General features: G+C 34.1%; 1 protein-coding gene across 4 annotated transcripts in view; it reads left to right on the forward strand.

Moving 5' to 3' along the window:
• Positions 1–20,560, forward strand: part of LOC106878142 (RILP-like protein 1) — a 118,288-nt gene extending 97,728 nt beyond the window's left edge. For 2 of the 4 annotated variants that reach the window (XM_014927276.3, XM_089358217.1), the window contains 2 exons: positions 10,116–10,210; positions 16,536–20,560. In XM_014927276.3, the coding sequence (XP_014782762.1) occupies positions 10,116–10,167 (52 nt within the window). In that variant the 3' untranslated portion in view covers positions 10,168–10,210; positions 16,536–20,560. The remainder of the gene's footprint in view (positions 1–10,115; positions 10,211–16,535) is intronic. The other 2 variants (XM_014927266.3, XM_014927285.3) reach the window with 1 other exon arrangement.
• Positions 20,561–27,097: the final 6,537 nt, after the last annotated feature.

Raw genomic sequence — 27,097 nt, forward strand, 5'->3', positions numbered from 1 at the left:
AAGACCATGTTGTATCTGATTGTCTTGATTGTTACCATACACTCAGTTTCAATGATTTAGTGCTAGTAGGTCATTTATAATTACACAGAAAAATATATTGTTTATCTATACCAAGTAACATGCTGAATAGCATTACAACTTCAAATCTTATAGGCACCCATGCATGCTGCAAAGTTAGAGGGAATGTTCTCTTCTAGTTGATTATTTGTTAATGGCAGAGAGTATTCCACCTAATTTTAATATCATCATCGTTTAACATCCATCTTCCATGCATGCATAGGTTGAATGGTTGACAGGAGCCAGCCAGGTAGAAGACTACCCCAGCCTACTGTGTCTGTTTTGGCAGAGTTTTTACAGCTGGATGCCCTTCCTAACACCAACCACTCTGCAGAGTAGACTCGGTGCTTTTTACATGTTACTAACACAGGCGAGGTTAGTTTGGGGATGCTTTTTAAGTGGCAACAGCATTGGCAGGGTCACCAAGTAACTTGCAAGACAAGGAATTTTGAGAGGGGCAGGGACATTTGAGGAGGGAATGTTAGAGTGTGACTGAGAGACAGAGAGGCAGAAAAAGGTGTCTTGCTGTAGAGGAGGTACATGGTTATCTTTATTAATTTTGAATTTATATTGAGTTCTATCTCATTTTTTTCAATTGTGTGAAAAATGTGTTATGTATATGACAAATTTAAATGCTTAAAGCCTAATTAGTTCTGGTGCATGATAATGATGATAATAGTTTTATAACCACAAATCTATAATGTATTCTTCTTGTTAATAGTTGCTGGATAACAATATTCTACAGCAAGATGGAGTATGTTTTAAGCATATGAATATGTTATAAACTAAACAGTTCAATTTGCTTTCACAAACTGAACTATTTAGTTGTCGCAGTGAATGGCATTCCATATAATTTTATCCTACATATATGTCATTATCATCATTATTTGATGTACACTTTTTAATGCTTGTATGGGTCAGAAAGAATTTGTTGGGGCATAATTTCTACGGCTGGATGCTCTCCCTGTCACCAACCATCACCTGTTTCCAAGCAAGGTAATATTTCCCCATAAACAGGCATGTTTTCATGGAAGATTGGAAACGAAGGGCACCACTTACATGACAGCAGCACTCATTTACAACCCTTGCACAATGTTAAGACAAGGAGATAACACACACACACATGTGCATGCATGTACGATTGGCTTTTTTCTCTTTCTGCCTATGAAATCCACTCAGAAGGCCTTGGTTGACCTGGGGCTAGAGTTGAAGACACTTACTCTAGGTGCCAAGTGGTGAGACTGAACCCAAATCATGAGATTATGAAGCAAATTTATTTTTTACTTTATTTTTTTTTTGTCTTCATTTTAGCTGAAAGCGTGTTACTTAATTTCAAAGAATAAGAAATGGTATAACATAAATAAAATCTAAGAAAATAATACTAGAAAGAAAATAAATTCCTTGCTTTTATTCAATCTGTTTCACACTGAGGCTGTTATGACAATGTAGCAATAAATTTTGATATATACTCATAACCTAGTGAAAAAGATTATTATAACAAAAGGATAAAATTTTTTTGAATACTTTTGAGTATATACCAAATTTTACCACAATAGAGGGAGGAAAAGGAATTACATAGAAATAGTTTAATATTTATACATATTATTCCTACACTCTATGAGTGGTTGGCGTTAGGAAGGGCATCCAGCTGTAGAAACTCTGCCAAATCAGATTGGAGTCTGGTGTAGCCATCTGGTTTCACCAGTCCTCAGTCAAATCGTCCAACCCATGCTAGCATGGAAAGCGGACGTTAAACGATGATGATAATGATGATGACGATTATATGCTTAAATACGAACTTATTAGATGGTATCTGTGAAGATTGATCATTGGTATTTACTGGTATTAAATAAAGGAGCACTGAGGCAAAAGAACATGCTAACTATATATTAATTAAATTATAATCTAAGCAGTTTATTTTAAGTAGTGAAGATACCGGTATTGTTATATATAAGCTAAGTATGAATTTATAGGGGTACAAAAATTAGATTTATTTTATAAATAAAGGCTATTATAAAATAATAAAATTATCAGATAGGGCAGAACACCATACATAGAAAAGGAATAAAATAGCTTGATCACTAAAATCATGATAAAGTATATATACCTTATTAACATTAATAGAGAAGATTTATAGAAAATTTTTAATAATTCAAGTATTTCAAACTAAAAATTGTTTATTTACTTATTTAGTTTGTATCAATAAAGACTGATACCTGGTATTAGCTAAAGGAATACTGATGTTATAGAACATGCTAATTATATACTAATTATAAACTAAGAGGTATATTATAGGTTTTAAAAGTTATTAATGTTAATCCATACATGATATTATAGTTTCTTAAGGGTATTTAATTAGAAGGGCTAGTTACGTAAAGGCCCTTATAAATACTAAGATCGGGAGGGTGGATCACTTTAAGAAAGGGATAAATAAAGTAATTACTAAAACCATTTTAAACAATATAGCCATATTGTATAAAGTTAAAATTTAGGGTTATCAAGATTATTAAGAATATATACTTTTGAGTATATACCAAATTTTACATTAGAGGGAGGAAAAGAAATTACATAGAAATAGTTTAATATTTATACATATTATATACTTAAATATTAACTTATTAGATGGTCTCTATGGAGATTGATCAATTGGCATTTACTGGTATTTAATAAAGGAGCACTGAGGCGAAAGAACATGTTAACTATATATTAATTAAATTATAATCTAAGCAGTTTATTTTAAGTTGTGAAGATACCGGTATTGTTTTATATAAGCTAAGTATGAATTTATAGGGGTACAAGAATTAGGTTTATTTCATAAAGACAATTATAAAGTATTAAAATGATCAGGTAGGGTAGAACACCATAGAAAAGGAATAAAATAGCTTAATCACTAAAAACCATGATGAAGTATATATACACTTTCTTCCTGATACCTTAGTAGCTTCTAAGCTGGAGTGAAGACAGCATGTTCTTTGTCTATCTCGTTACCTTCGTGGAGGTTTTAGGTAAAATTATACTAATATGTCCATTTGTTTTAATTTAATTCTATGTCTTTATGCAGCTGAGGATTGCTCTACATTTAAATTGATGTAATGATTGCATTGCTCAATTAAATGGAGTTGCTTGAAACGATCGTATTGCATTACCTCTGTTGCTTATTTTGTTTTATATATATATATATATATATATATATATATATAGTTGATAAAGAAAACGGAAGGTGGATTTAGTACAAACTTTTATATACATACATACATATATATATATATATATATATATATATATATATATATAGTTGATAAAGGAACCTTTATATATATATGTATATATAATTGCAGCATGGAAGGTGTTTATAAGCCATTTAAAAAACACACAAAAACCGTTAGATTTACTTCGACATTTAAATTGACTTTGTTTCAAAATATTTTCATCGCTTTGAAACCATGACCTGTTCACTGACAAAATTTTGTGAACAGGTTGAGGTTTCAAAGCGATGAAAATATTTTGACACAAATTAAATTTAAATGTTGAAGTGAACCTAACGGTTTTTGTGTGATTTTAAATGGCTTATAAACACCTTTCATGCTGCAATTGTTTTTGTTTCAGCACATGATCTCAGATCAAATCACTTGCTATGCAAGTACATCTCCGTATATATATATATATATATATATATATATATATAGGGTGTCCGTAAAGTTACTATACAGTTATTTGTAATAAAGAAATATCATGGTTAGACGAAAAAGATTTTCAGGAAATGTTCAAATTGTAATCCATTAGCTTCAATGCATTCTCAACAGCGTGAAAGCACACTGTGACAAACTTTGGTATACAAGTTTGAATCAAGGTTAGCAAATGCATCAATAATGAACTGCCAAAGATCTTCAATACTTCAATACTTTTATATATAAAACCTCTCACAAATGTGTGTGTGTGTGTGTGTACACACACTCAAATGTATATAGAGACCCCCACTAAAAAGATAATTCACATATCTTGAACAAAAACCAGTCAATCATTTAATGACTTCCCCAGATTAAAACCAAAAATTTATTGAAATTAATTAATAACTAGATATTTCTGGATAAACTTGTCATTTAAGTAACCCTCCCAGAAATCATTTGTTCTTTGTTTCATTCTTCTACAAATAGTTGACATTACTTCACATACACTGAAATCAGTAAATAGCTGGCTGTTTTGGACAAAGATATCACTCAAACTTCTAAACTTATCTATTCTTTGTTTAAACATTCACTACACACACACATATATATAGATTCAGAACAACAAACAGATAGTCAAACATCTTAACTGGCCACTCCCAAAGCTTACTTATTCTTTATCGAACCCCACTGGATTCAAGTTAACAAATTTATTAAGAATATACGAATTATCTTTTATCTTTTACTGGCTTCAGCCACAAACTGAGACTATACCTGAGCACTGCCTTTCAGTGTGATTGGGTTTCTTTTCTGTGCCTCCTGATATGATGTGGGTTCATCTGATATCTGAAAAAAGTTGTCCAGACATTCTTTGAAGATCTCCACATCTACACCTCACAAGTTTCTGAGGTTGTTTGGCACAATGTTGAATAATTGTGAACCCTTGAAACTCAAGCTGGATTCTTATACAAGATGGAGAAGATGGGATTTTTGGCACTATGCAGTGCTATCCAGTTCAGTTGTTGGTATAGTTTTCAGTTCTAAAGTTAGGTAGACCTTCCAGGATCTTCCTTATGCATATCACTGCATATCTTTCATGTCTTCTTTCTAGGGAGTAGAGCTTCAGTTCCTTTGGCCTCTCCCAGCAGCTCATCTATTGCACTGAGTCAATCTTCTTTGTGTAGTGACATTGGATTGCCTTGAGTTCCACCACTAGTTTGACACTCTATGGGAACCACAGTTGGGAGCAGTAATCAAGATGACTAAGAATTGGTTCTGAAAGATCTCCGAATCCAGCCAGCCACTTGCCTACACATTTTAGTTAACATGTACATGGAATGTTTCATTATTACTCATGTGGATTCCCAGGTTATGCACTGACTCTAATTCTGGGATTACCTTACCCATCGTTTTGTGTATTCTGGTTGTAGTCTGTTTCTGAGCCAATAGTGGAATGCTTGAAACTTCTCAGGGCCCTTGACTACCTGTGATACTTTTGTATCATCAGCATAGCTGGTGAGAATGGCTGACTGTATAGATGAGGGAATACAAGGGTCAGCTGAAAAGTTCACAGGCTGACCAATACACACCCTTGGAATGTAACCAAATGAGTTTATTTTTCAACATAGACCCCCTTGCAGTCCTCACACTTCTTCCATCACTGTTGCAGTGCTTAGATCCCATTGATGAAGAAGCTTCCATCCTGTTGGTCAAAAAAGTCAGCACCAGATATGGCATCATCATCACTGCAATACTGGTTCCTAACCAAGTGTTTTTTCATGTTGATAGTCAGGTCGGGCTAAATCAGGACAACAGGGAGGATAAGCAACCAGTTCAAAGCCATAGTCACACACAGCGGTCATTGAATCCAAGGACTTGTGTGCTGGAGCATTGTCCTGATGAAACAAGACCCCTTTTGTCAGTTTTCCTGGATGTTTGGTTTTGATGGCCTTTTGTAATTGCTTCAGCAAGTTGGCATAGTACCCTCCATAAGAAGAGTTGAAATGAATGCATGCAACATTTCACATTTCTAGCAATCACTCCTTCATAGTCAGCTTATGAACTTTTCAGCCCACCCTCATATTTGAGAGAGCGACTACAAACAGTAGTGATTTTAGTATAGTTCCCCAAGGGATTCTGCTGAGAACTGAATTCTCCCCAGAGAGAGCACTATTAGCTACAACTATAAAGTCCCTGACGTTTTTTCAACAAATAGCTGTCATCTCTTCTCTCTCTCTCTCTCTCTCTCTCATAAAGTGAAAACCCCATATGCAGTAATCCACATTTTCTTACAAGGTCCTTGAGAAATAAAAGTGCTAAAAGAATATAAGTAATACATAATGTTTCTTCATCTTCTTCTTGTGTTAAAGTATAAAATTTGTACATCATTTTACACATACACATATTTAACATATAAATATATGTGTATGTACAGACCCAGACATTTACGTATGCATGTGTATTAGAAATCATTCGATGACACACATTTGTTCTCAGTTTTACACCATATGTACATATATGCACTCACACACACACACACACACACACATGCATATATGGCAGAAAAAAGACAGATGTTTGTAAGCTAGGAAATTTATATATGTAACAGAGATATCAGAAAAACAACTGCTACCAATTTCATATCTAAGAAGTATGCTTAGATATTTTAGAACAGATAGATTTTTTCATTCAATTTATTTGTTTTATTTATACATGCAGTTGTGGCTTTGAGATTAAGAATCTGGCTTCTCAACTATATGGTCTTAAGTTCAGTCCCATTGCACAGCACTTTGGCCAAGTGTTTTCTACTATAGCCCCCAAGCTAACCAAAGCCGTATGAATGGATTTGGTAGACAGAAACTTAGAGACGTTCAGTGTGTTTGTGTGTATGTGTGTGTGACCTTGTGTGTGTGTACGCTTGTGTTGTGATGATTGTAAATAAGCACCACTGTCATACAAGCAGTGTTGCTTGATTCTAGTCTTCCACGGGGAAATATTACCTTGTTTGGAAATAGGTGATGGTTGGTAACAAGGAAGACATCTAACAATATAAAAAAATCTGCCTCAACAAATTCTGTCTGACTCATGTACCATAGAAATGTCGACATTTCATTACAAAGACAATGATGATTATTATTTGTTTTTATTTATATACCAATATGTAACTTTTAATTTTTCATGGCTAGTCATAACACTCTAGATTTAGAAGACCTATGTGGAGGCGCAATGGCCCAGTGGTTAGGGCAGTGGACTTGTGGTCGTAGGATCGCAGTTTCGATTCCCAGACCAGGCGTTGTGAGTGTTTATTGAGCAAAAACACCTAAAGCTCCACGAGGTTCCGGTAGTGGATAGTGGCGAACCCTGCTGTATTCTTTCACCATAACTTTCAGTCACTCTTTCTTCCTGTTTCTGTTGTGCCTGTATTTCAAAGGGCCAGCCTTGTTACACACTGTGTCACACTGAATTTCCCCGAGAACTATGTTAAGGGTACATGTGTCTGTAGAGTGCTCAGCCACTTGCATGTTAATTTTATGAGCAGGCTGTTCCGTTAATCAGAACAACTGGAACCCTCATCATCGTGGCACTTACAATGATGAGAAGACCTATAGAGAGAGGGAGTTGGAGAGATAGCACGTATGGCAACACTGACAAAATATACAGTATTTAGTTTCATACCTCAACATTTCAAGTTTATGCTTCACCAGCATTAACTATGCTTTAAGATAGGAATATATCTGAATCAATTTCCTACTATTAATTGCATGAAGAATAATTAGTTGTTACTCTTATTAATCTATCAAATGTTATTGTGTAGATGACAGATGAGGTTTCTGCAGTTTCTTGCTAAACAACTTACACAGATGATTTGTTTATAATGATCAAATGTCTATACTGTACATTAGCTTACTCCCTCCATCAAATTGACATCACCTGTACATGTGCACAGTATGCCTCATGTCAGATGTCAAACTGATAACAGAGCAACACCAAATGAAGTGTTTAACTTAAAAACACATCGCACCACCCAATCCGGGAATCAAAACTACAATCTCATGACTGCTAGTGGAACATTCTAACCACTAGGCCATCACCCTCACTATCAAAAAATGCTATACTATAATAGTAATACTATAATTTGAAACCTCCAAAGTAGCATTAATATAATATTGTTGATTTACTCCTCTCCTGTAAAAATTGTATTATACTTATCTTCTGTAAAATATTTACTTTGTGCCAATGTAAGAACTCATTATTAAATATTATTTAAAACTATTTCACCAGATGGTTTTTCAAAAATAATGACACAACTGTGTACTTTCTCCTACTGTGTTGGGCTACATTTCCTGCTACTGTCTCTATTAATATGTACTTCTATTATGAAGAAGGTCTATATGTACTCCTCCTGTGTATGGCAATCTGTACTGTTATTGTGTCAGTCATTATGCAGCTGTACATACGTTCCTATTAAGTAATGAGTATTAGTAATCATTTCCTAACACATGTAGTTTATTAAATCATGGAAGCCATTTTCAATCCCAGATATTCACCACAATATCACAATCTTTATTTTATGTGTTGTGTCATTTAAAAACATTGAAATTATCTCTTATCATATCTCCAGTCTCATTCATCATTGTTGTCATTATTTAATGTCTTCTGTTCATAATGGCACAAGTTGATCAGTTTGATAGGATCTGTTGAGACGGAGGACTGCATTGAGCTCCTGTGTGTTTTGGCTTGGATTCTACAGCTGGATGCCCTTCCTAATGCTAACCACTTTACAGAGTGTACAAGATGCTTTTTTGTGATACCAGCACTATTGAGGTCACCAAGCCATTTGCAAGAACAAAAAAAAAATAATGAAGTTCAGTTTCATTAATATCAATGATATTAACAAAATCAAAAATAAAATTCAGTCTACTGTGTGATAAAGTTTTACTATCTCTGTTTATAAGAAAATATTGTGATTCAGACTTCTTTTTGTTTTGACATGCTTCATATAAAGAAATATAAATTTCTATTTTTTATCATCTTTATATGAAACTTGTTTAAGTGAATTCAGTTTTTAGAAAAGGCTAAATAGTAACCTTAATAAGAATTTAATGATTTAAAGTTGATGAGGTTGGGTTATTGATTCACATATACTACAATTACTGTATTTTGTTACTTAGTAAAACACATTACTATCTCTGACTTAGTTTTCACTTCATATATGACTGGTTAGCGGCAAGCAAAGTTATTTTATAAAGATACTTGCATCTGTAGTCTACAGACATCCAAAGTTATACATAAAACTATTCTACCCATTTGTGTACACAAAATGAATATGAAATTCGAAAAAAACGTATATTGTAATGAATTATCTTCTCCCTTGTCCATATAGAGACTTCAATTTATCAAAATCCATACTTTACAGCTAATAGGTTTTTTTTGGGGGGGGGGGGGGTTCATTTTGTGTTATCAGTTTCTTTTTACATATCAAATATATAAGTAAATTCATCCTTTTTTGCTCCAATTTTTTCCCATCTATCAGTTAAATTTTCTAATTTCAGTTTAATTTTATTTTTGTTTCTTCTCTTTATACTGTCTGGTTTTTCATCCATTTTATTTTCTCTTCACCATTTTTACATTTCAATCCTTTAGCATTCAGAATTACTCTGTCAAATGCAATGCCTATTTATTCACATTGTTTTGACCTAATCATGCATTATCGTCTAGTTTTGAAATTTCAATACTGTATACTTTTAGAGTGACATTGTAGGGTAGGTGTGTGAGGCTGGATCTGGCCAGTTTAAATGCTAAAGAGTCAAAGTTGTTTTCTATATTTTTCATGTTTTCTTCTTTACTCTTTACCCATTAATTTACTATTATTTCTACTATTTCCATGTTTATTATTATTGTTGTTATTGCCATTACTCTTATTGTTTCTAATGTAGGGAGTTGGTCCAGACACTAGAGAGATGGAAAGGATGCTAGTTTATGGTATCCTCAATACCTTACTGATCTGAGACCAAATTCTTCCAAGGTCAATTTGGCCTTTCATTCCTTCTAGAGGGTATTAATTTAATCTGCTGTACACCTTCTTCTCCCAAAAAGAAATTGTATCTAGTCAAAAGAAATTATTACTGTTATTGGTGCAGATTTTCTTTGTATGGTGGTAAGTGTCCAGTGAGCCAAGTCTGCAATCTCATTTCAGTTTCCAGTTGGATTTTCTTCATTCACATTATTAAAGTTCTTCAGAAAATCATAACCATCACTTTTTTCCATCTCCTTCTGTTAATTCAAGGCCTTGTGACTACATACAAAATCATTTATTATTGTTTTTAATGTTATATTTTTCCTGCTTTAATCATCTAGTACATCCTTTAATCTGACCTGTGGATATTTTCTCAGTTTCCAGAATTTGGTGGACAAACTCAATCTCCCTGTGGACTTTTCTATTTAGTAATCCAGCACACAACTGGCAATTGTGTCTCATGTCAGGCCAGGTGACGTCATATTCCGAGTCTTCCTGTTCATATAATGTTTTTTATGTTGTGCTTTCAACTTTAGCATCTCTTTTTGTTTGTCGTGATGCTTTTGTTTTTGTTTGTATATCCATATCATCAGTTTCCTTTCTTTACCAAATCATTTATTTTCCTGAATGAATAAAATATAAGTAAAAAGCATAACGTATTCCTACATACATTGATGTGTCTCAAAATAGGGCATATAGATGTTCTTTTGCTTGCTTCCATAGCTTGATGTGTCGTTAGTCCAAAACACAGTGTTGTGTTGGTCATGTACATGTATATCTTGTGCGTGTGTATGTGTGTGTTGTATGTGGAGGAAAAAGATGACAAATATGTGTTACTATTGCATGTTCATGCCCATTGATGCTGCCTTGGCTATAGCAACTGGTGAACCTTTCTATTTCCTACATTTCATGCATGTTTATATAATTGTAATAAGGGTTATTATCATTAGGCTGGTGGAGGAGTAGATTGCTAGTCTAAAACGATATCTCCCTTTACGTTCTGAGTTCAGATCCTGCCAGGGTCAACTTCACTTTCATTTGTCTAGGAACCAATAAAATAAATACCAGTCAAGTAGCAAGATTGATAGACTTGACAATACCCTCCCCTTGTATCATTGTTAAATATTATTATTGTGACAAATGATTTAGAATAGTAGTAAATAAACTCTTGGAAAGTAGAATCTATAACTTTTATTGTTGCTAATATCCAGTTTTGGTCATTTCACTTCATTTTCTCCCCTGTAAACCTGAGGATTTGTGTTTATGTAGCCATATAAAAGAAGAAGGGTAAACATCTAATGCAGTGGTAAATTATTTTAAAAAAGGGAAGCCTATGACACTATTGTTTCTGTTGCCAAGACGCTCAACAATAATGTGTGGCTGTAAATAGATATCTTAGGAAGGTTGAATATAATGATTTCTTTCATTATATTCAAACTTCCAAGCTGTGTATTAAGCTCAAATCCCCACATGTAGCTTAGAGAAGCATTCACCTGCAGATAACACACCATGTCACTGATACCTTACATTTTTTTTTACCTTTATTTTATGTTGCCAAGATTAATATAATACCATTTGATACACTTCACTGGATTCATATCAACTAGCTATAGAATTGATCTTGTGCTTAGTTAAAAAAATAATGACATTAATAATCTTCAAGCAAACCAGATAAGTTTGCAAAAGTTTGATCTAAATTCTTGACTGTGCTTTGTTGGGATCTCTTTCTCTTCAAAGAAGGGGACATTATATGTAACCCATCCACCTACACCCCCCCCCCAAAAAAAAAGAAAGAAAGAAAATCTGTTAGTAAGGGCAATAAAAAACAAATGGTGATGATTTCAAATGATGATGATTTATGGTGTTTACATTGCTATGCCACTATTCCAGAAATCAAAATCTAGTTATTTCATTTTCCTAAGGTCAATGAAATATGTTTCAGTGTCTTTTAAAGATCCCTAATGAACTCCTCATTACTTTTCTTCTCTTAATATTGAGCCATATGTAAAATGCTTAGTGGAATTTTGTCCATCTTTACAATCTGAGTTCAAATTCTGTTGAGGTTAACTTTGCCTTTCATCCTTTCAGAGTCAATAAAATAAGTACCAATGGAGCACAGGGTTCAATGTAATCAACTTAACCCCTCTCCTAAACTTTTTGCCCTTGTGCCAAAATTTGAAATCAATATTGGGCCATATGTTATGATATCTACTTTATTTAAAACAGACCATACACTAATATAACTTTGACATGAATTGGAATTTTTTCACTTAAATCTCCAATATCCTTAAAAAGAATTTGAACATTAATCTCACGTCTCTATTCTATTTCCCCTATAAAACTGATTTCATGAATATGTAAGAAATGATAATATGACGCACACTAGTTATAGGATAAAAAATACTGCACTGTAGACTATGTAATCATAAATTCAGGTATTGCTGTTCTCATTATATTGTGTCTCAAGTAAAGAAACTAACTCTACTGACTCCAGTTTTCTTGACTGAACAAAGTAGAAAGCTGTTCTCTCTTTCAAATCTAATTGGTTAGTGCTAGGAATAGCATCCAGCTATAAAAACAATTTCTCCTACATATAAACTTTCCATTTCATGGGGGGGAATTAATGTGAAATTAAATTTCATGGTCATTCCAGTAATGAAATTAAATATCTACCAAAAACGGAATTGCCTTTTTCTGCAAGTCATACATCTTATATTGCTGTTGCTTGAATATCACAACTTCATATTCTCTCTCTATCTACTTCATGTCAGTGTAAAAGCCAGTCCTTATTAACTTCATATAAAGGTTGTTGGTAGATTGGCAGAATCATTAAAATGTCAGACAATATGCCTTGTGGTATTTCTTCTGGCGTTTTACGTTGTCAGTTTAAATCCTACCAACATCAACTTTGCGTTTTATACCTTCAGAGTCATTAAAGTACTGGGTTGGTTTAATCACTTCTAAGATATTGGTAACACTTAGTACCTTAATATAGAAGGTTGCTGTTATTGTTATTACTATTATTAAGGCAGTGAGCCAGCAGAACTGTCAGCATGTTGGGTAAAATGCTTCGTGGCATTTCATTTGTCCTTACATCACAAGTTCAAATTCCACCAAGGTTGACTTTGACTTTTATCCTTTCGTAATCGATAAATTAAGTGCCAGTGAAGCATTGGGGTCAATGTAATTGACTAGTCTTCCCTCGCCCAAAATTTCAAGCCTTGTGCCTTTAGTAAAAAGGATTATTATTATTACTAAGGTGGCGAACTAGCAGGCAAAATACTTAGCAATGTTTCATCCTTCTTTACATTCTGAGTTCAAATTCCACTGAGGTGAACTTTGCCTTTCATCCTTTTGGGGTTGATAAAATTAGTACCAGTTGAGTGTGGGGCTGTATGTTATCAACATATTCCCTCCCCTGAAGTTGTTGGCCTGGTGCCAAAATTTGAAATCATCATCATCATTATCATCATTATTATTATTATTATTATTATTTTTCTTTTCCTCTGCATGTTTGATGCAATCACTTGCCAGGACACACCACATGTCCTAGGGCAAGTGAAGGTTAAATGATGTTGAAATATAACTGAAAGCTTGGGATACAACATAAACATTTAAAACGTTTTCTAAGGATGTGGTTAATACTTATCAACACAATCTTTTGGATTTCTTTGAGATGTGATTCTCTTGGGTAGCAAGCTGGTAGAATCATTAGCACACCAAGCTTAATACTTAGCGGCATTTCATCCGTCTTTATGTTCCAAGTTCAAATTCCGCCAAGGTCAACTTTGCCTTTCATCCTTTCAGGATTGCAGTCAAGTACTGGGGTCGATGTAACTGACTATCCCTCTCCCCAAAATTCCAGGCCTTGTACCTATAAAAGGATTATTATTATTATTATTATTATTATTATTATTATTGTCCCATCCATACTAGCATGGAAAGCAGACATTAAATGATGATGATGATTACTATTATTCAAATAATAGTTTTGCTATTGATTATAGGGAAAGTATTCATATATACCAAGAATGGTGACAGTTATCAGGTACTGCACACACATTAATTTTGGCTAGCTGTATTTGTACTCCATATACGATGTATAATTTTTATGACCTCTTGAAACATTTCAAGTAAAAACGCCAATTAAAACTTGTTTTATGTGAGGTTTTATTTCATACATTCACAGTACTTCTACACATTTGTAGGAACATTTCTGTATAATAAAGCAAGGTAGTTAAAAGTTAGTTGATCCTGTTTCATTGCATTGAGAGATAGTGGTGGTAGTTTTTGATGGGGTTATTCTAGTAGTTGCTATTTTGATCATGGCTAATCTATATGACGTTACTTGGACATCCTATTCTTATGTTCTGGCCTATAATCTAGTAGAATTAGTTAGATAAGTCTGCAATGCAGTTTTAATTTCTAGTTAGAACAAATTAATTTATTTTTCTGAAGATTTTCACAAAACCATGAGCAAAAAGGTGATTATCTGTTATACAACCAATTCCAACATACTGGAATTTGCACTTTTCTGGTGTCCAGCTGTCACTCCAACAAGTGCACCTTACTAGTGCTTAATAAATATTCTGGTGCCTCCACAAGTCAAATGAAACAGCACTCTACTCATCAATGAAAGTCCACAATAATACTATAAAACTACTGAACTTGATGATAATAACCAAAAGAGTGGTCTTTGTTAATATCATAATTATTGAATTATTAAACAGCTTTATTTTAAGCATATTTTTTTAGTTTTGTTTAAGTTTTCAAATCAAGAATATTTAATTATGGTTGACTAGTTGCAATGTCTTTTGTACTGCAGTCTCTCTGTCATCTGGCAGTCTCTCTTTCATATGTGACAATATCTCTTGTATTTGATTTATTCCCTTATTTGGTTGTTTGTACATGGTGATATCATCTCATATAAAGTAGTCTAGTGTTTTACATACATATTTGTCACTTAGTGCCTCTTTATTGTAATAATTCCCACACAGTTGTTTTGCACTATCTTCTTTGGAATGATAAATTTGATTTTTGTTGTTGTACTTTTTCTTCTGAAATCTTATTTCAGAATAAATGGATTTTTCTTTTATCAATGTTACCTTCAAAATGTTTTTATTAATGTTAAAATGTCATTATTTAATTATTTTATTTATTTGATTTATTGTTCCATTACCAAATTAATTGTCTGATGTTATGTTATAGTAATGGTGCTGTTTGAACATTATTTGTAACTTTTATAAAGTATTACCTTCATAGTCTATGTCAGTTTTAGTTTCAGCAGACTGAACATACATTCCCTTGTGTTACATGTTAAGTCTATCTTGACAGCATGCTAACAGCCTCATACACTAGAGTACTGAGTAACAAGCTGAGAGGTTGGTGGTCTTGTTACAAATAATTTATATATATATTAGCGACAGAGGCAATATTAATATCAAGAAGTAATATTTATTCTCACTTAAACATGGATGTTCTGTTAGAACAAACTTTACTGAGGTAGATACCATGAGTGAAACTCTCATATAGACTTTTTTTTGTGCCAAAAGCCTATTCTTTTATATGTTTCAGCTCTAAGGCTGTGGTCTACTGCAGACTGGGCGTTGTGTTGTGTTCTTGAATAAAGTACTTCATTTTCACATTGCTCTGCGATCATTTTGACATCTGACATGTGGCACCTGTTGCACCTATACAGGTAATGTCGATCTGATGCAGGGAGTGAGCTTATGTCTACACAAACATTTGCTCACTATAAACAAATCATGTGTGTGGTTGTTCAGTCAGAAATTGTCAAACCCTCATACATCATCTAATGACGGGAGAGTCCATCATCATATATGCATGTATATATATATATATATATATATATATATATATATATATATATATATATATATATTAAACTCAAAAATAACACAGTCCACCTTGCCGTTTGGAGTTTAGTTGAATGGGTTTCACCAAACTATTGTGTCCCAGATACACTACATTTAGATGAAGTCTTCAATTGTCCCTCTTTATTCAATAGGTTGTAAGACCCAACATATGTTAATGACAAAACTAAATTAAGTTTTTGTCATAATAGTTTATTGACTTTTCTGGTAATAATCTGTAAATATTGAAACAGACTAAAGAAATGTCTTCAACAAATTTGCATAATAACCACATTGTAGTTGTAGACGTTATAATACATCAAGCATTGAGAAAACCAGGTATAGAACATGTTTGCAATAATGGATTTGTATGTCATTATTTATTGATATTCTACTTTACTTCTCTGGGGTTTTGAGAACTTTTTTTTTCTTTTGCTTAATTCATGTGAAATTTAATATGCAATATGATCAATCTCTTTCTCTGTCTTAAACTACAGATTTGTTCTCATTAGTAGTATGGTATTCTTTTTTTTTTTTTTTCTTGAATTGACTACTGTAAATATTCTAATCATTTTTATTTTACAGGATTTATTTCATCAAATACAAACATTAGACAACAAAATATGATCTGAATAAATGAACCAATTTATGGTCACAACTTCTATCAATGTTATATGTTAAACATTTTTATACTTAATTATATACTATTGTATATAATTATTCTTACAGTAAATCTTACTGTTAATGAGTGAACTCTTTCACAGTCCACAGTTGATAAGAGCATAATGTAATGGCTACTATACATAACATATTCTATTTATTACTTAACTAAAAAAAAAAATCATGCAAAAAGCTGTTTTGCATTCTATTTTCTTTATTAAAATCTTTATTGTTAGTAATGTCAATATTTCTCTATTATTTCAGTTTCCGGTTTATAATGGGCAAGCCACGAGAAGAACCTACCATTTGCCTCTCCCACCTTCAATGGAAGAAGTAATTTGTAGAGCCATCCAACAACCATCATCACCGCTTGTCATTCTGTTAATTTTTTTCTTTGTGTCATAATGAACAAATTAAATGAAGAAAATAGTGCTTCATTTAACTGATTAACTAATTACTAATTGAGAGAGAGAGATGGACAGAGAGAGAGAAAACAAAAGTGAGGTGACAATTGATAGACGATATAAGTAGTAAAACTAAGCAGGATACCTTTGAAATAATTATATGTGTCATACACTCTTTTTAATAATAACCTAGTTGAAAGGATAAAATATACACCTGGCTATCCAGTAGAATTTCTAACTTATATCTAGTTTATGTTTTATAACTAAAGTTTACACCTGTTATTGTTTCATAACCCAAATGGACTCCCAGTATGTCTAGATGGGAATCAAGTAGCAAAAAGTTTATTAATAACAAATAAGATTTCAAATAACTATGCAAATATACATACATATATATATAAAATTTGTGTAATCGTTTCAATTAAGAACTTTCTTTTTTCTTTCTTTTTTTCTCTTTTACAATTTAAAATGACTTATTGGTCATTGTTTTAAATTTTAGTGTAAAAATTTAGTGGTAGAGTTAACATAGAAAGAGATAAATTACATGCTTTATGGCATCTAATATTTACCTTGGTGCCTTGCTGTTCCAAGTTCAGATCCTACTAAGAGTAATGAAATAAGTACAAGTGATATTTTGACTTGAGTTATTAAATTACATTCCTTTATATACACACAAAAATAAGAACACACATATATGCACAGAAACAGTTCAGTATATTTAACTGACTCATCTAATGAAATATTACCAATGCTGTGCTGTAACAATCAAGTCTTATTCCTAAGACAATACAAATTCCTTACTGGTTCCTATTGGAATCACAATTATTTTGTATTTACAATCAATATTATCCTGTATAGCTGATACATACTAAAAACCAATCAACATCTGTGCTTCTTGAATTCATTCAGCATTGAAATCATTGTTGTCTAAGTTTATGCCAGGATAGGGCATCCAACTGGGCAACATTTGCTCTGGCAATTGCTGAAACTACATAATTGCCCAGCCTTCTACAGTACATACCTGAGTCTTTCCTCCACTCTACAGTTGCCTGTCTTCTACTCTGAAGCTGTGAGTATCACTTCTACAGAACATGAAGCATTACTTTTACAGCATAGCTGTAAATATCAATACTGTACTACAATTATTAGTATCATCTGTACACTAATGCTGTGATTTCATACACTGCTGTATAACTGATAGTATCACTTACTTCTACAGTATAACTGTAACTGACATGGTTGTTTTCAAAACAGCAATAAATATCTGCTTGACTTGTCCTCAGATTCCTCAAGCTATCCAACACATTCCATGTTTTACCCTGGTTTAGTAGCTGAAATGAAATGCAATGTGGTAAAGAGGGATTGAGGAGGAGGAAAAAAAAGAGAAAGCAGATGTTGCTGTTTACTAAGGAATCATTAAAGAATATAAATTTTAAATGTTTCTTTCTCTTCCATTTCTCTCTCTCTCTGTACATACACACATTGATACATATATATATGTATGTGATGCATACATGTGTGTGTGTGTGTATATATATATATATATATATATATTGTAAAATTTGTAACTAAAAGCTTGAAAATTTAATTTATTATTATTAGTTCTATTTTTAGTCATTTTAGAGCGATGAAGATGGTACAGATCGCAGAGAGCCAACTTGGGTGCTTCAAAGCCTTTGAATTGGTTGTCTTGCCTTTCTGTTTTCCAATCACACCGAGGTTGACTTTGCCTTTCATCCCTTTTAGGGTTTTGGTAAAATATATCTCAGTAATACACTGGGTCCATTCATTAAAAATAAAAAGATTGGCCTTGTGCTTTGTCAAAAGAGCTCATTATACTTGGCTTTTGGCTAAGAGCAAAGTGTATAATATGAATAAAGAAATCAATATTTTTACCATTCCAAGCCACATCATTTTCCACAACTCGTTCAACCCATACCAGCTGGGTAAAATGGACATTAAACTGATGAGGATTATGATTATATTCCATATAGAAAAATAGTTAGAAACAATGAAGGAAAGAACAAAAAAAAAACACTAAGATGATTTTTCATCTACACCATCTCTGTGAATGCTCCATGTTTGCTACCTCTTTTAGAGAGGCTGTTGATATGGCTGCTGTCACTCTGTGTGCTAGAAATCTTTATTGCTCCCACTCTAGGAATGGTATGCACTGGGGTTGCTACCACTTTAGGAACAGTGACACTTGGTTGTTATATGTATATTTTGAAACACTCCTTGAATGTATGTGATGGTGTGATGAGCAGTTTTTCTGTTTCCTTTCACGGAGGCACACATCCACACTTTTGTTATATCAATTATATTTAAATGATAATGGTAATAAAAATGAAATGTAATTTGCATTAGATTTTATTTTAACTTCCAAACATTAAACCAAGTGTCATGTTTGATCTTCATCATTTACAATTCCCTCTATCATTCTCAATCTACTAAATCCATTAACAGGTCATATATTTCACTGTCATATGTGATTATCTAACACAGTATCATATTCACTGAGGTGTTATGTTGAGCCTGTCTGTTAATGTCTAAATTGTCACATTTTACGTACATCATATGTAATCATTAAGAACAGATATAATGTGTGTAATGAAGTGTCTTGAAGTGAAATTAGCTATAAATAATACCTTATAATGCACCGAGTTAAAACTCCCTTAGATGGAAAATTGGTAGATAGCTGCCTGTAGGATACAAAACATGCGTCTTCTGTAACACAGACTTACTACCCATTACACTAAAGCAGTCTCTCTTCTTTCTTACATCAAATATTTCTCAATGCTGCTACATTTCCATTCTAAACGTTAACAAACTTTCTTGATGGTAAGATTTAGAGCATTTAATTTGATGGAAAAAAGACAGGAAGCTGCTTTACTGTAATTGGTAGCACATCTGGCTGGTTTGGGTCTTGCGAGTAGCTTTCTGACTTTTTTCCATTCTAAGGCTTTTTAACTCAATGTATTATAAGCTATAATTTATTGCTCAATTTGCTTCAAGATACATCATTAATAAAGACTTATTTACATAATTCTCAATGCTATTACATTTGCATTCTAAATGTAAGCACAATATATGTTTAAAACAGCAGTTCATTGCTGCACAAGCTTTTTAAGTAATAGAAGCTTTAGTACCTCTGTTTTCTTTTAATATAACTTAGTACTGCATGCAGTTGTGTAAGTAAGCTACCTGGTTTCAGTTTGTGGCTGGAAACCATGTCATATACATAACTAATATCTCTTGGAAAAGCATGAGTGGTACTATTCTCATTTTTGCCAACTAAGAATTCAATAGGGTTAATAACCCATTGATGAATACTGTTGATTGTAGATGATCAATAAGAAAACTGAGTCATCAGATCTATCTATGTATGAAAATAAAATGTATAATTTATAAGCCATTACTATTTTGTAAGCTGAAGATACATTTTTCATGTTAAATCTCCAACATACTGTCAAAACAAGAAGACATCATATCCTGTGACTGGCGCTGCACTATGTCCAGAGCCTAGATACCTAACCTCCAAACACCCCAGTCCACCAAGCTGTTTGATTTCATGCTGAAATGGTTCACTTTGCTGTTGCATTCAATGGCAGCAGTATAAAACTGGTGACTGTTTTGTTAGCATCCTCTCATGAGTATAGTTTGGAGTAGAATGACATATTCTTAAAAGCTTCTTCCATGACCCAATGGCTTATAGGACTCACCACCACTAACACCATAATAGTTACATAATATAGTTACATGTAAGTTACATTACTGCATGGAACAATTCCACAAAGCCGTAATCAACTAATAAATTCCTGTAAGTCAGTGAAACATCATCAGTAAACTACTGTAACCATTACATTAAATATTGTCAGAGCTATATTTTGGATGCCTTTCTTTTTTTTCTTCTTTTCTTTCTTTCTTATATTAACCTGTATGGCAGTAGAATGGTTATGCCTAGCAATGTTGTTCAAATCCTGCCATGACAAACTTTATTTTTCATTTTTCCAGGGCTGATAAATAAGTAATCAAATCAGTCACATTGATGATATTCCTGTTCCAAAATGGTAGCCATTTGCCAGTGTTTCTTTCTTCGTTCTTTGTTTGCTTTTGCATCTGTTTTTCCATGCTACAATGAGTATGATGAATTGCAGCTGGACACTCTTCCTCTCACTCAAATTGCTGCCAAAGCATCAGATGCAAAATGAAAGCCAGGCATGTTGAGTAAGCTAACATACACAGCCAGCACACTTGGAAGATGGCAGCTGTAGTGGGGCCTTAATGTGCAGACAGATACAAAGGTGGTGAAAGCATGTACCCCTGTTGAAAGCCAAAAAAGGGAGAGCACAACAATGACCCTTCCAGCACAGTCTTGTCCAATCACCAAGATCCTAAATATCAATAAGAACTTTTAGACTGGTAAACATAGAGTAAGAGACGGCTCCCTTCAGGCCAATATTTTGACCTGGTTATTGTTGTTGTTTAGCCTCAGTTTATGCTGGTCATCAAAGGCATTTAGGCTATGACTATCCATCTTTTTTTTTTTATGAACAGAAAACCCCAAATCACCTTTATGTCCTTTTCTAAGATGGCAGTGTGCAAGTTGAGAAGGATTTTTAATAGATTGAGTGAGCACACAAATCATCCCTCATTGGCTCATTTTTGACACAGTTTAACTTTTTTCTAATTATATTGTATGAAATACATTAGCTGTATCTTTCAATTAATGGTGAAAATAATCATAACAGTGGGTAACTGGAAAGATGATAGAGATGGAGGTGACAAGATGCCAGAGCTTCTCAAGATACCAGAAGGTAATGAGATAGGAGCAGTAGGAAAGAGACAAGAGATGAGGAGTACACTCAAGTTAAAGGAAGTATATATATAACTGAAGGGGGACCAAGGATTGGATAGGGTGTATTGTTGGGTAAGTTTGCAAGATTACAAAGCGAGAGGTGGAGGGGAAGGAATGTAGTGAGTGAACAGAAATAGAGGAAGGGGGTTTTAGGAGGATATGTGGGGAAGAAATCTAACAGGGGTGATTGGGAGATAGAGGGGATGTAGGTACAGCAACTGGTGAGCACAAGTAGGGGTGGGGACGTGCCTTTATGGCCTCAATTTTACTGAGCTGGACAGGTCTTCTCAAGCATAGCAAATTACCAGTCATCTTGGTCCTTTATCATCTCTGGAAGACTCGGATTCTTTGGATCATTTTTCATCACTTCATCCCGTGCCTTCCTGGATCTTCCTCTTCCACATTTAGAGATCAGCACTTCTTATGTAACTATCTTCATTTGTATACATCATATGACCATACTATTGGGTTGTCTGGAAAGTACGTGCCGATTTTTAAAGGAAAGAAAAAGGTCAATAAATACTTGCCATTACATTTTTAATCAACCAAATATGAACCATTTTGCTCCACAATGCGTCTCCATCTTTACTTTAACTTGAAAATACCCTCTTCCCAGAACTGAGGTGGTTTCATGTCAAATAAGTCGAAAGGTAAGCTACTATAAATCGGCACAAACTTTCCGGACAACCCAATAGTGCAGTCTTCTCCCTTGCATATTACATCTGATAACTCTATACCAAATTTTTCTCTCAATACATTAACACTTTGTTGCACAGCCATTTCTTTCAAGCTTTCACATTTCCTCAGCATTCACAGCCCACTTTCTTTGTTAACCTTCCTGTGATTCCGCTGCAACTCTTATGTGCCCGTAGCTTGCAATGGGTACATTCAATAGAATTTCTACCGACACCTTTCTTACATATCAAGTAGAGTTATTTCCTTGAAAAGATTAGTAATTTGTCTGCTTTCCTGCTGACTAGTACTTTGATCTTTGCTAAATTAACTCTAAGGGCCTTTGATTCCAGACCTTGCTTCCACACTTGAAATTTCTTCTCTAATTCTACTTTAGACCCCCTTCCTACATGACCTAATTAATCATACAGGTGACTGTTGTTGTTGGCACTCCGTCGCTTACGACGTTGAGGGTTCCAGTTGATCCGATCAACGGAACAGCCTGCTCGTGAAATTAACGTGCAAGTGGCTGAGCACTCCACAGACATGTGTACCCTTAACGTAGTTCTCGGGGATATTCAGCGTGACACAGTGTGACAAGGCTGGCCCTTTGAAATACAGGTACAACAGAAACAGGAAGTAAGAGTGAGAGAAAGTTGTGGTGAAAGAGTACAGCAGGGTTCACCACCATCCCCTGCCGGAGCCTCATGGAACTATGTGTTTTCGCTCAATAAACACTCACAATGCCCGGTCTGGGAATCGAAACCGTGATCCTATGACCGCGAGTTCACTGCCCTAACCACTGGGCCATTGCGCCTCCACCATACAGGTGACTAAGGCGTATCAAACTCCACCAGATATTTTAAGCACTCAGCAGTAATTCTTCATGGGCCAGGGGCTTTCTTTATTTTCATATCCTTAAGTTTCTATTCTACCATGCAGCTGGTAACTGGTCCCTCTTTGGATCCACATTAGGAAAACTCTCCTTTTCCTATACATTTTCAACATTGGCAGCCTTTCATAGTGGCACATCCATGGATCTTCGTTTCAGAGTCACTATGTGCAAGTGTATTATTATCCATCCAAACACACTTCTCTCCTACATGATTTTTTCTGACACACTGTCATGCAATTAAGAACATCTCATGCCACATAACATTAGCAAATTTCTTCCTTTCTGTTTCTCCCCCCAGCTAAATATATGTTTTTCTTCTAGCTAAATATGTTTCTCTGCTACCCAATTCTTCTAGTCCTTCCAGGCCTGTTTCTTTGCTTTTATGTCATTGTCTCCTTCACTGTTCCACCACCATAGGTCTGGCTGGTACTTTGGTTTATGGCCCTTAGTAGGATGCATGTGTATGTATATACACACACATATGCAACAACAGCAGCCGTAACACCATCAGCACAAGGGCACAGATACAGGAATATGTCGGTTTTACAGGCATCATCAAGCATTCCTTTAGAATACCAGAGAGATGTGACATCAATTCCCTGGGCAGCTACATATGGTGTTTAAAAGACAAAGGTACACCATACATAATTAAATGGAGACTCCTAGAACCCCAACTGTACCTGAACAGGAGTAAACAACAAGCTTTGCCAGGTCAAAAGAACAAGAAACCTGAAAAACTCACTTAACCTGGAGACCTTCAGAAAAGAAATGTTTAGTCAGTGTCCTCATGAGAGAAAATTCATGTTAAAAACATGGAATTCTCCATTTGCCAACTAGGAAAATGCTACAAGCAGAGGTCATGGACATTGTTGTTGTTGGCACTCCATCGCTTACGACGTCGAGGGTTCCAGTTGATCCGATCAACGGAACAGCCTGCTCGTGAAATTAACGTGCAAGTGGCTGAGCACTCCACAGACACGTGTACACTTAACATAGTTCTCAGGGATATTCAGCATGACACAGTGTGACAAGGCTGACCCTTAGAATTACAGGCACAACAGAAACAAGTAAGAGTGAGAGAAAGTTGTGGTGAAAGAGTACAGCAGGGTTCATCACCATACCCTGCCGGGGCCTTGTGGAGCTTTAGGTGTTTTTGCTCAATAAACACTCACAACGCCCGGTTCGGGAATCGAAACCGCGATCGTATGACCCTGAGTCCGCTGCCTTAACCACTGGGCCATTGTGCCTCCACCATGGACATAACTGGAAGCAGTCTAATGAGGATAATTCTGCCTTGTCCAAGGTTCTGCCAGTAGAATTTTGTTCTGGAATTTTTGTTTACAAAATTAACTGACCATGCTGTTTTCCTTCTAGTTGTAGAAAGGTTATGTGCCTCCAGTTTAAGTTACCTATAGTAGAAATGTGCCCAAAGTGCTGTACAGTGGGAGTGAACCCAAAACCAAATAGGTTGGGAAGCAAGCTTTTCAGCCACAAGTCATATTTAAATCAAAATCTTTAGTAAAATCTCGTATTTCATGACAGCACAAGGACAAATTTCTTGTTGATAGCAAATCTATTATTTTTGTGAGTAAAGAGATGAGATTGATTGAGCAATTGACCCTTAACAGAAAGGAAGCATTTCATGATAGCAAGTTGAACATTTTTGTTGCTTTTTTTTTTTTTCAATGAGGAAAAAGAAAAAGACATAACAGCTTGAAAATTTTATTTTACAAAATCATATCCATCAAGAAATTGTCAACAAGATTAACCAAAACAATAAAGAAAAGAACAATTCTGTAGTTGGCACTAAAACTGGGCAATAAGTAATAAAGCTGTGACCCATTATTCTGTGTGTGTGTGTTTAGCTAAGTTATCTAATTCTTTTATTCTTTAACTTTCATTCATTGGACTGTGGCCATACTGCCTTCAAGGATTCACTCAACCACAAGTATTTTATAGTATGGTACTTATTTATTAATTTCTGTTTGCTGAACTGCTATGTTAGGGGACACATAAAGGGATCTAACATAAACTACACTGGTTTTAAACCATGAACTCTTACACACATACTATATATACACACACACACGATGGGCTTCTAAACAGTTTCCATCTAGGAAATTCCACTCACAAAGTTAACTGGTTGACCAGAGGCTGTTGTAGAAGACACTTGCCCAGAGTGCCACACAGTGGGATCCAACAAAAAGCATGTGATTATAAAGTGCAATTCTTAGCCCACATAAACAGCCTGTTTAGAAAAATAGTTCTGCACAAAAGTAGCAAAGAAAAACACTACTCCAAAAGGTGGTGTAGAGAGTTGTTACCATGCAGAGTTTTGGAAATATCTATAAAGAGCTTATTACACCTAGACACACACTCACACACACATATGGACACAATTTATAAATGTACATAGCAGAAGTGTGAAAGCTGTTTAAGTAATGAAGTCATAACATAAACAGATACAGAACTGTTCTTTAAATTATACCTAGTATAGCTGAAAGTGTTAGACCGAAATAATCAAGATGGCATCTCTTGAGCAGAAAATACAATTGGGAAACAGCTGTTAAAGGTTTTGGCTTAGTAACAATTATGGAAGCTAAAAGAATTTGTCAACTAGTCTATCTTTTACATCATTGGCTTGTAACACCTTAACCTTTCAAACAACACCACTAGTAGGTTCATACCCTAATATTGGCTACTGGGGTCTCTCAACAATTCTGGATGACAAACTTGTAGCACAAGATGTGGTATTGATAGCTAGTTGTTGAATCCTCTATCTAGACCATTAAGTTGGCCTTCCAACAGTTCACAAAAATAAACTTCTAATTTCAAGAGCCAGAAAATATTGCAGAAGGAAAGGAAATTTTAATTTAATTTTATTTTCAATATAATGTCTTTAAAATATATTGTATAACTTTAAAATTTTAAGAACAAAGATATTTTGGAAAATGTTTTTGACGAGTGGGGCATTTTCTTTTCTTTCAACCAGTTCATCTGGTATTTTTATTTTTGTTTTTCTTTACAAGTATATAAAGAGATGTTCAAATAAGTACATCAACTAAGATAACTAGGACTCATTGGGATAAAAAAATAATTTTAAAAAACATCAAGAAAGGAACAAATTGCATTTTGCATGATAAGTTGATATTTGAGTTTGTGATTGAACAGCATCTTAGAGTTAGGGCAAATTACCATGTTAAAAAGCCTGAAAAATAAATCTGAAAGAAATTCACCCAACACCCTTTTATACAGGTATGCTGTTAAGACTTCAAAAATTCAGAAAAAATATGTCATCCATTCATAAAATCTTTAAAAAATAAAAGAACAAAACATTGGTTTGATGTAGATCAACCAAGATCACATATCCCCTTGAAAAGTATAAGATGTAAAAATCAGGGAAATACTATGTTATATATGTCTGTGTGTTGTGTGTGCATATGAATGTTAGTGTATTGATATATGTATGTAGCAAACCTGAGAGTTTGTTGAGGGGTGTCAGACATACAATAATTTCATTGTCTTTTATGAAGTAGAGATGGATTAAAAAATATTAATTAAATTGACAGAGCAGTGTAACCGTCTAGTTACTTTAGAGCAGATATACTAGTGGAATATAAGAGAAGAAGAGATCCAAAATAGGATAGAAATGAAATCAAGTTCCCAACACAATAATAATGTAGACAGAAGAAAGATGATATAACAACCTGATTAAAGAGACAATTGGAATAGAATGTGTATATAACACAGCAACCAACTTGAAAAGTCCACACAACTAATATATACAAGACATGCAAGAGAGAGAAAAAAAAGACTGAAGTAACAGTCTTCAAAAAGTGTCCACAATATTTGAAGCATCGCTTTTATGCAGCAACTCTCAAATACCAACTCCATGTACTTAAAAGCAATATACAGCAGAAAATGTCTAGCTATTCAAGAATATTCAAAACTGTTTGAATTAGTTTCTGACAGCACAGACCAAAATAACTTGCATCAT

Source organism: Octopus bimaculoides, chromosome 1 (assembly GCF_046866305.1).
Source record: "Octopus bimaculoides isolate indiv1 chromosome 1, ASM4686630v1, whole genome shotgun sequence".
NCBI classification, from domain to species: domain Eukaryota; kingdom Metazoa; phylum Mollusca; class Cephalopoda; order Octopoda; family Octopodidae; genus Octopus; species Octopus bimaculoides.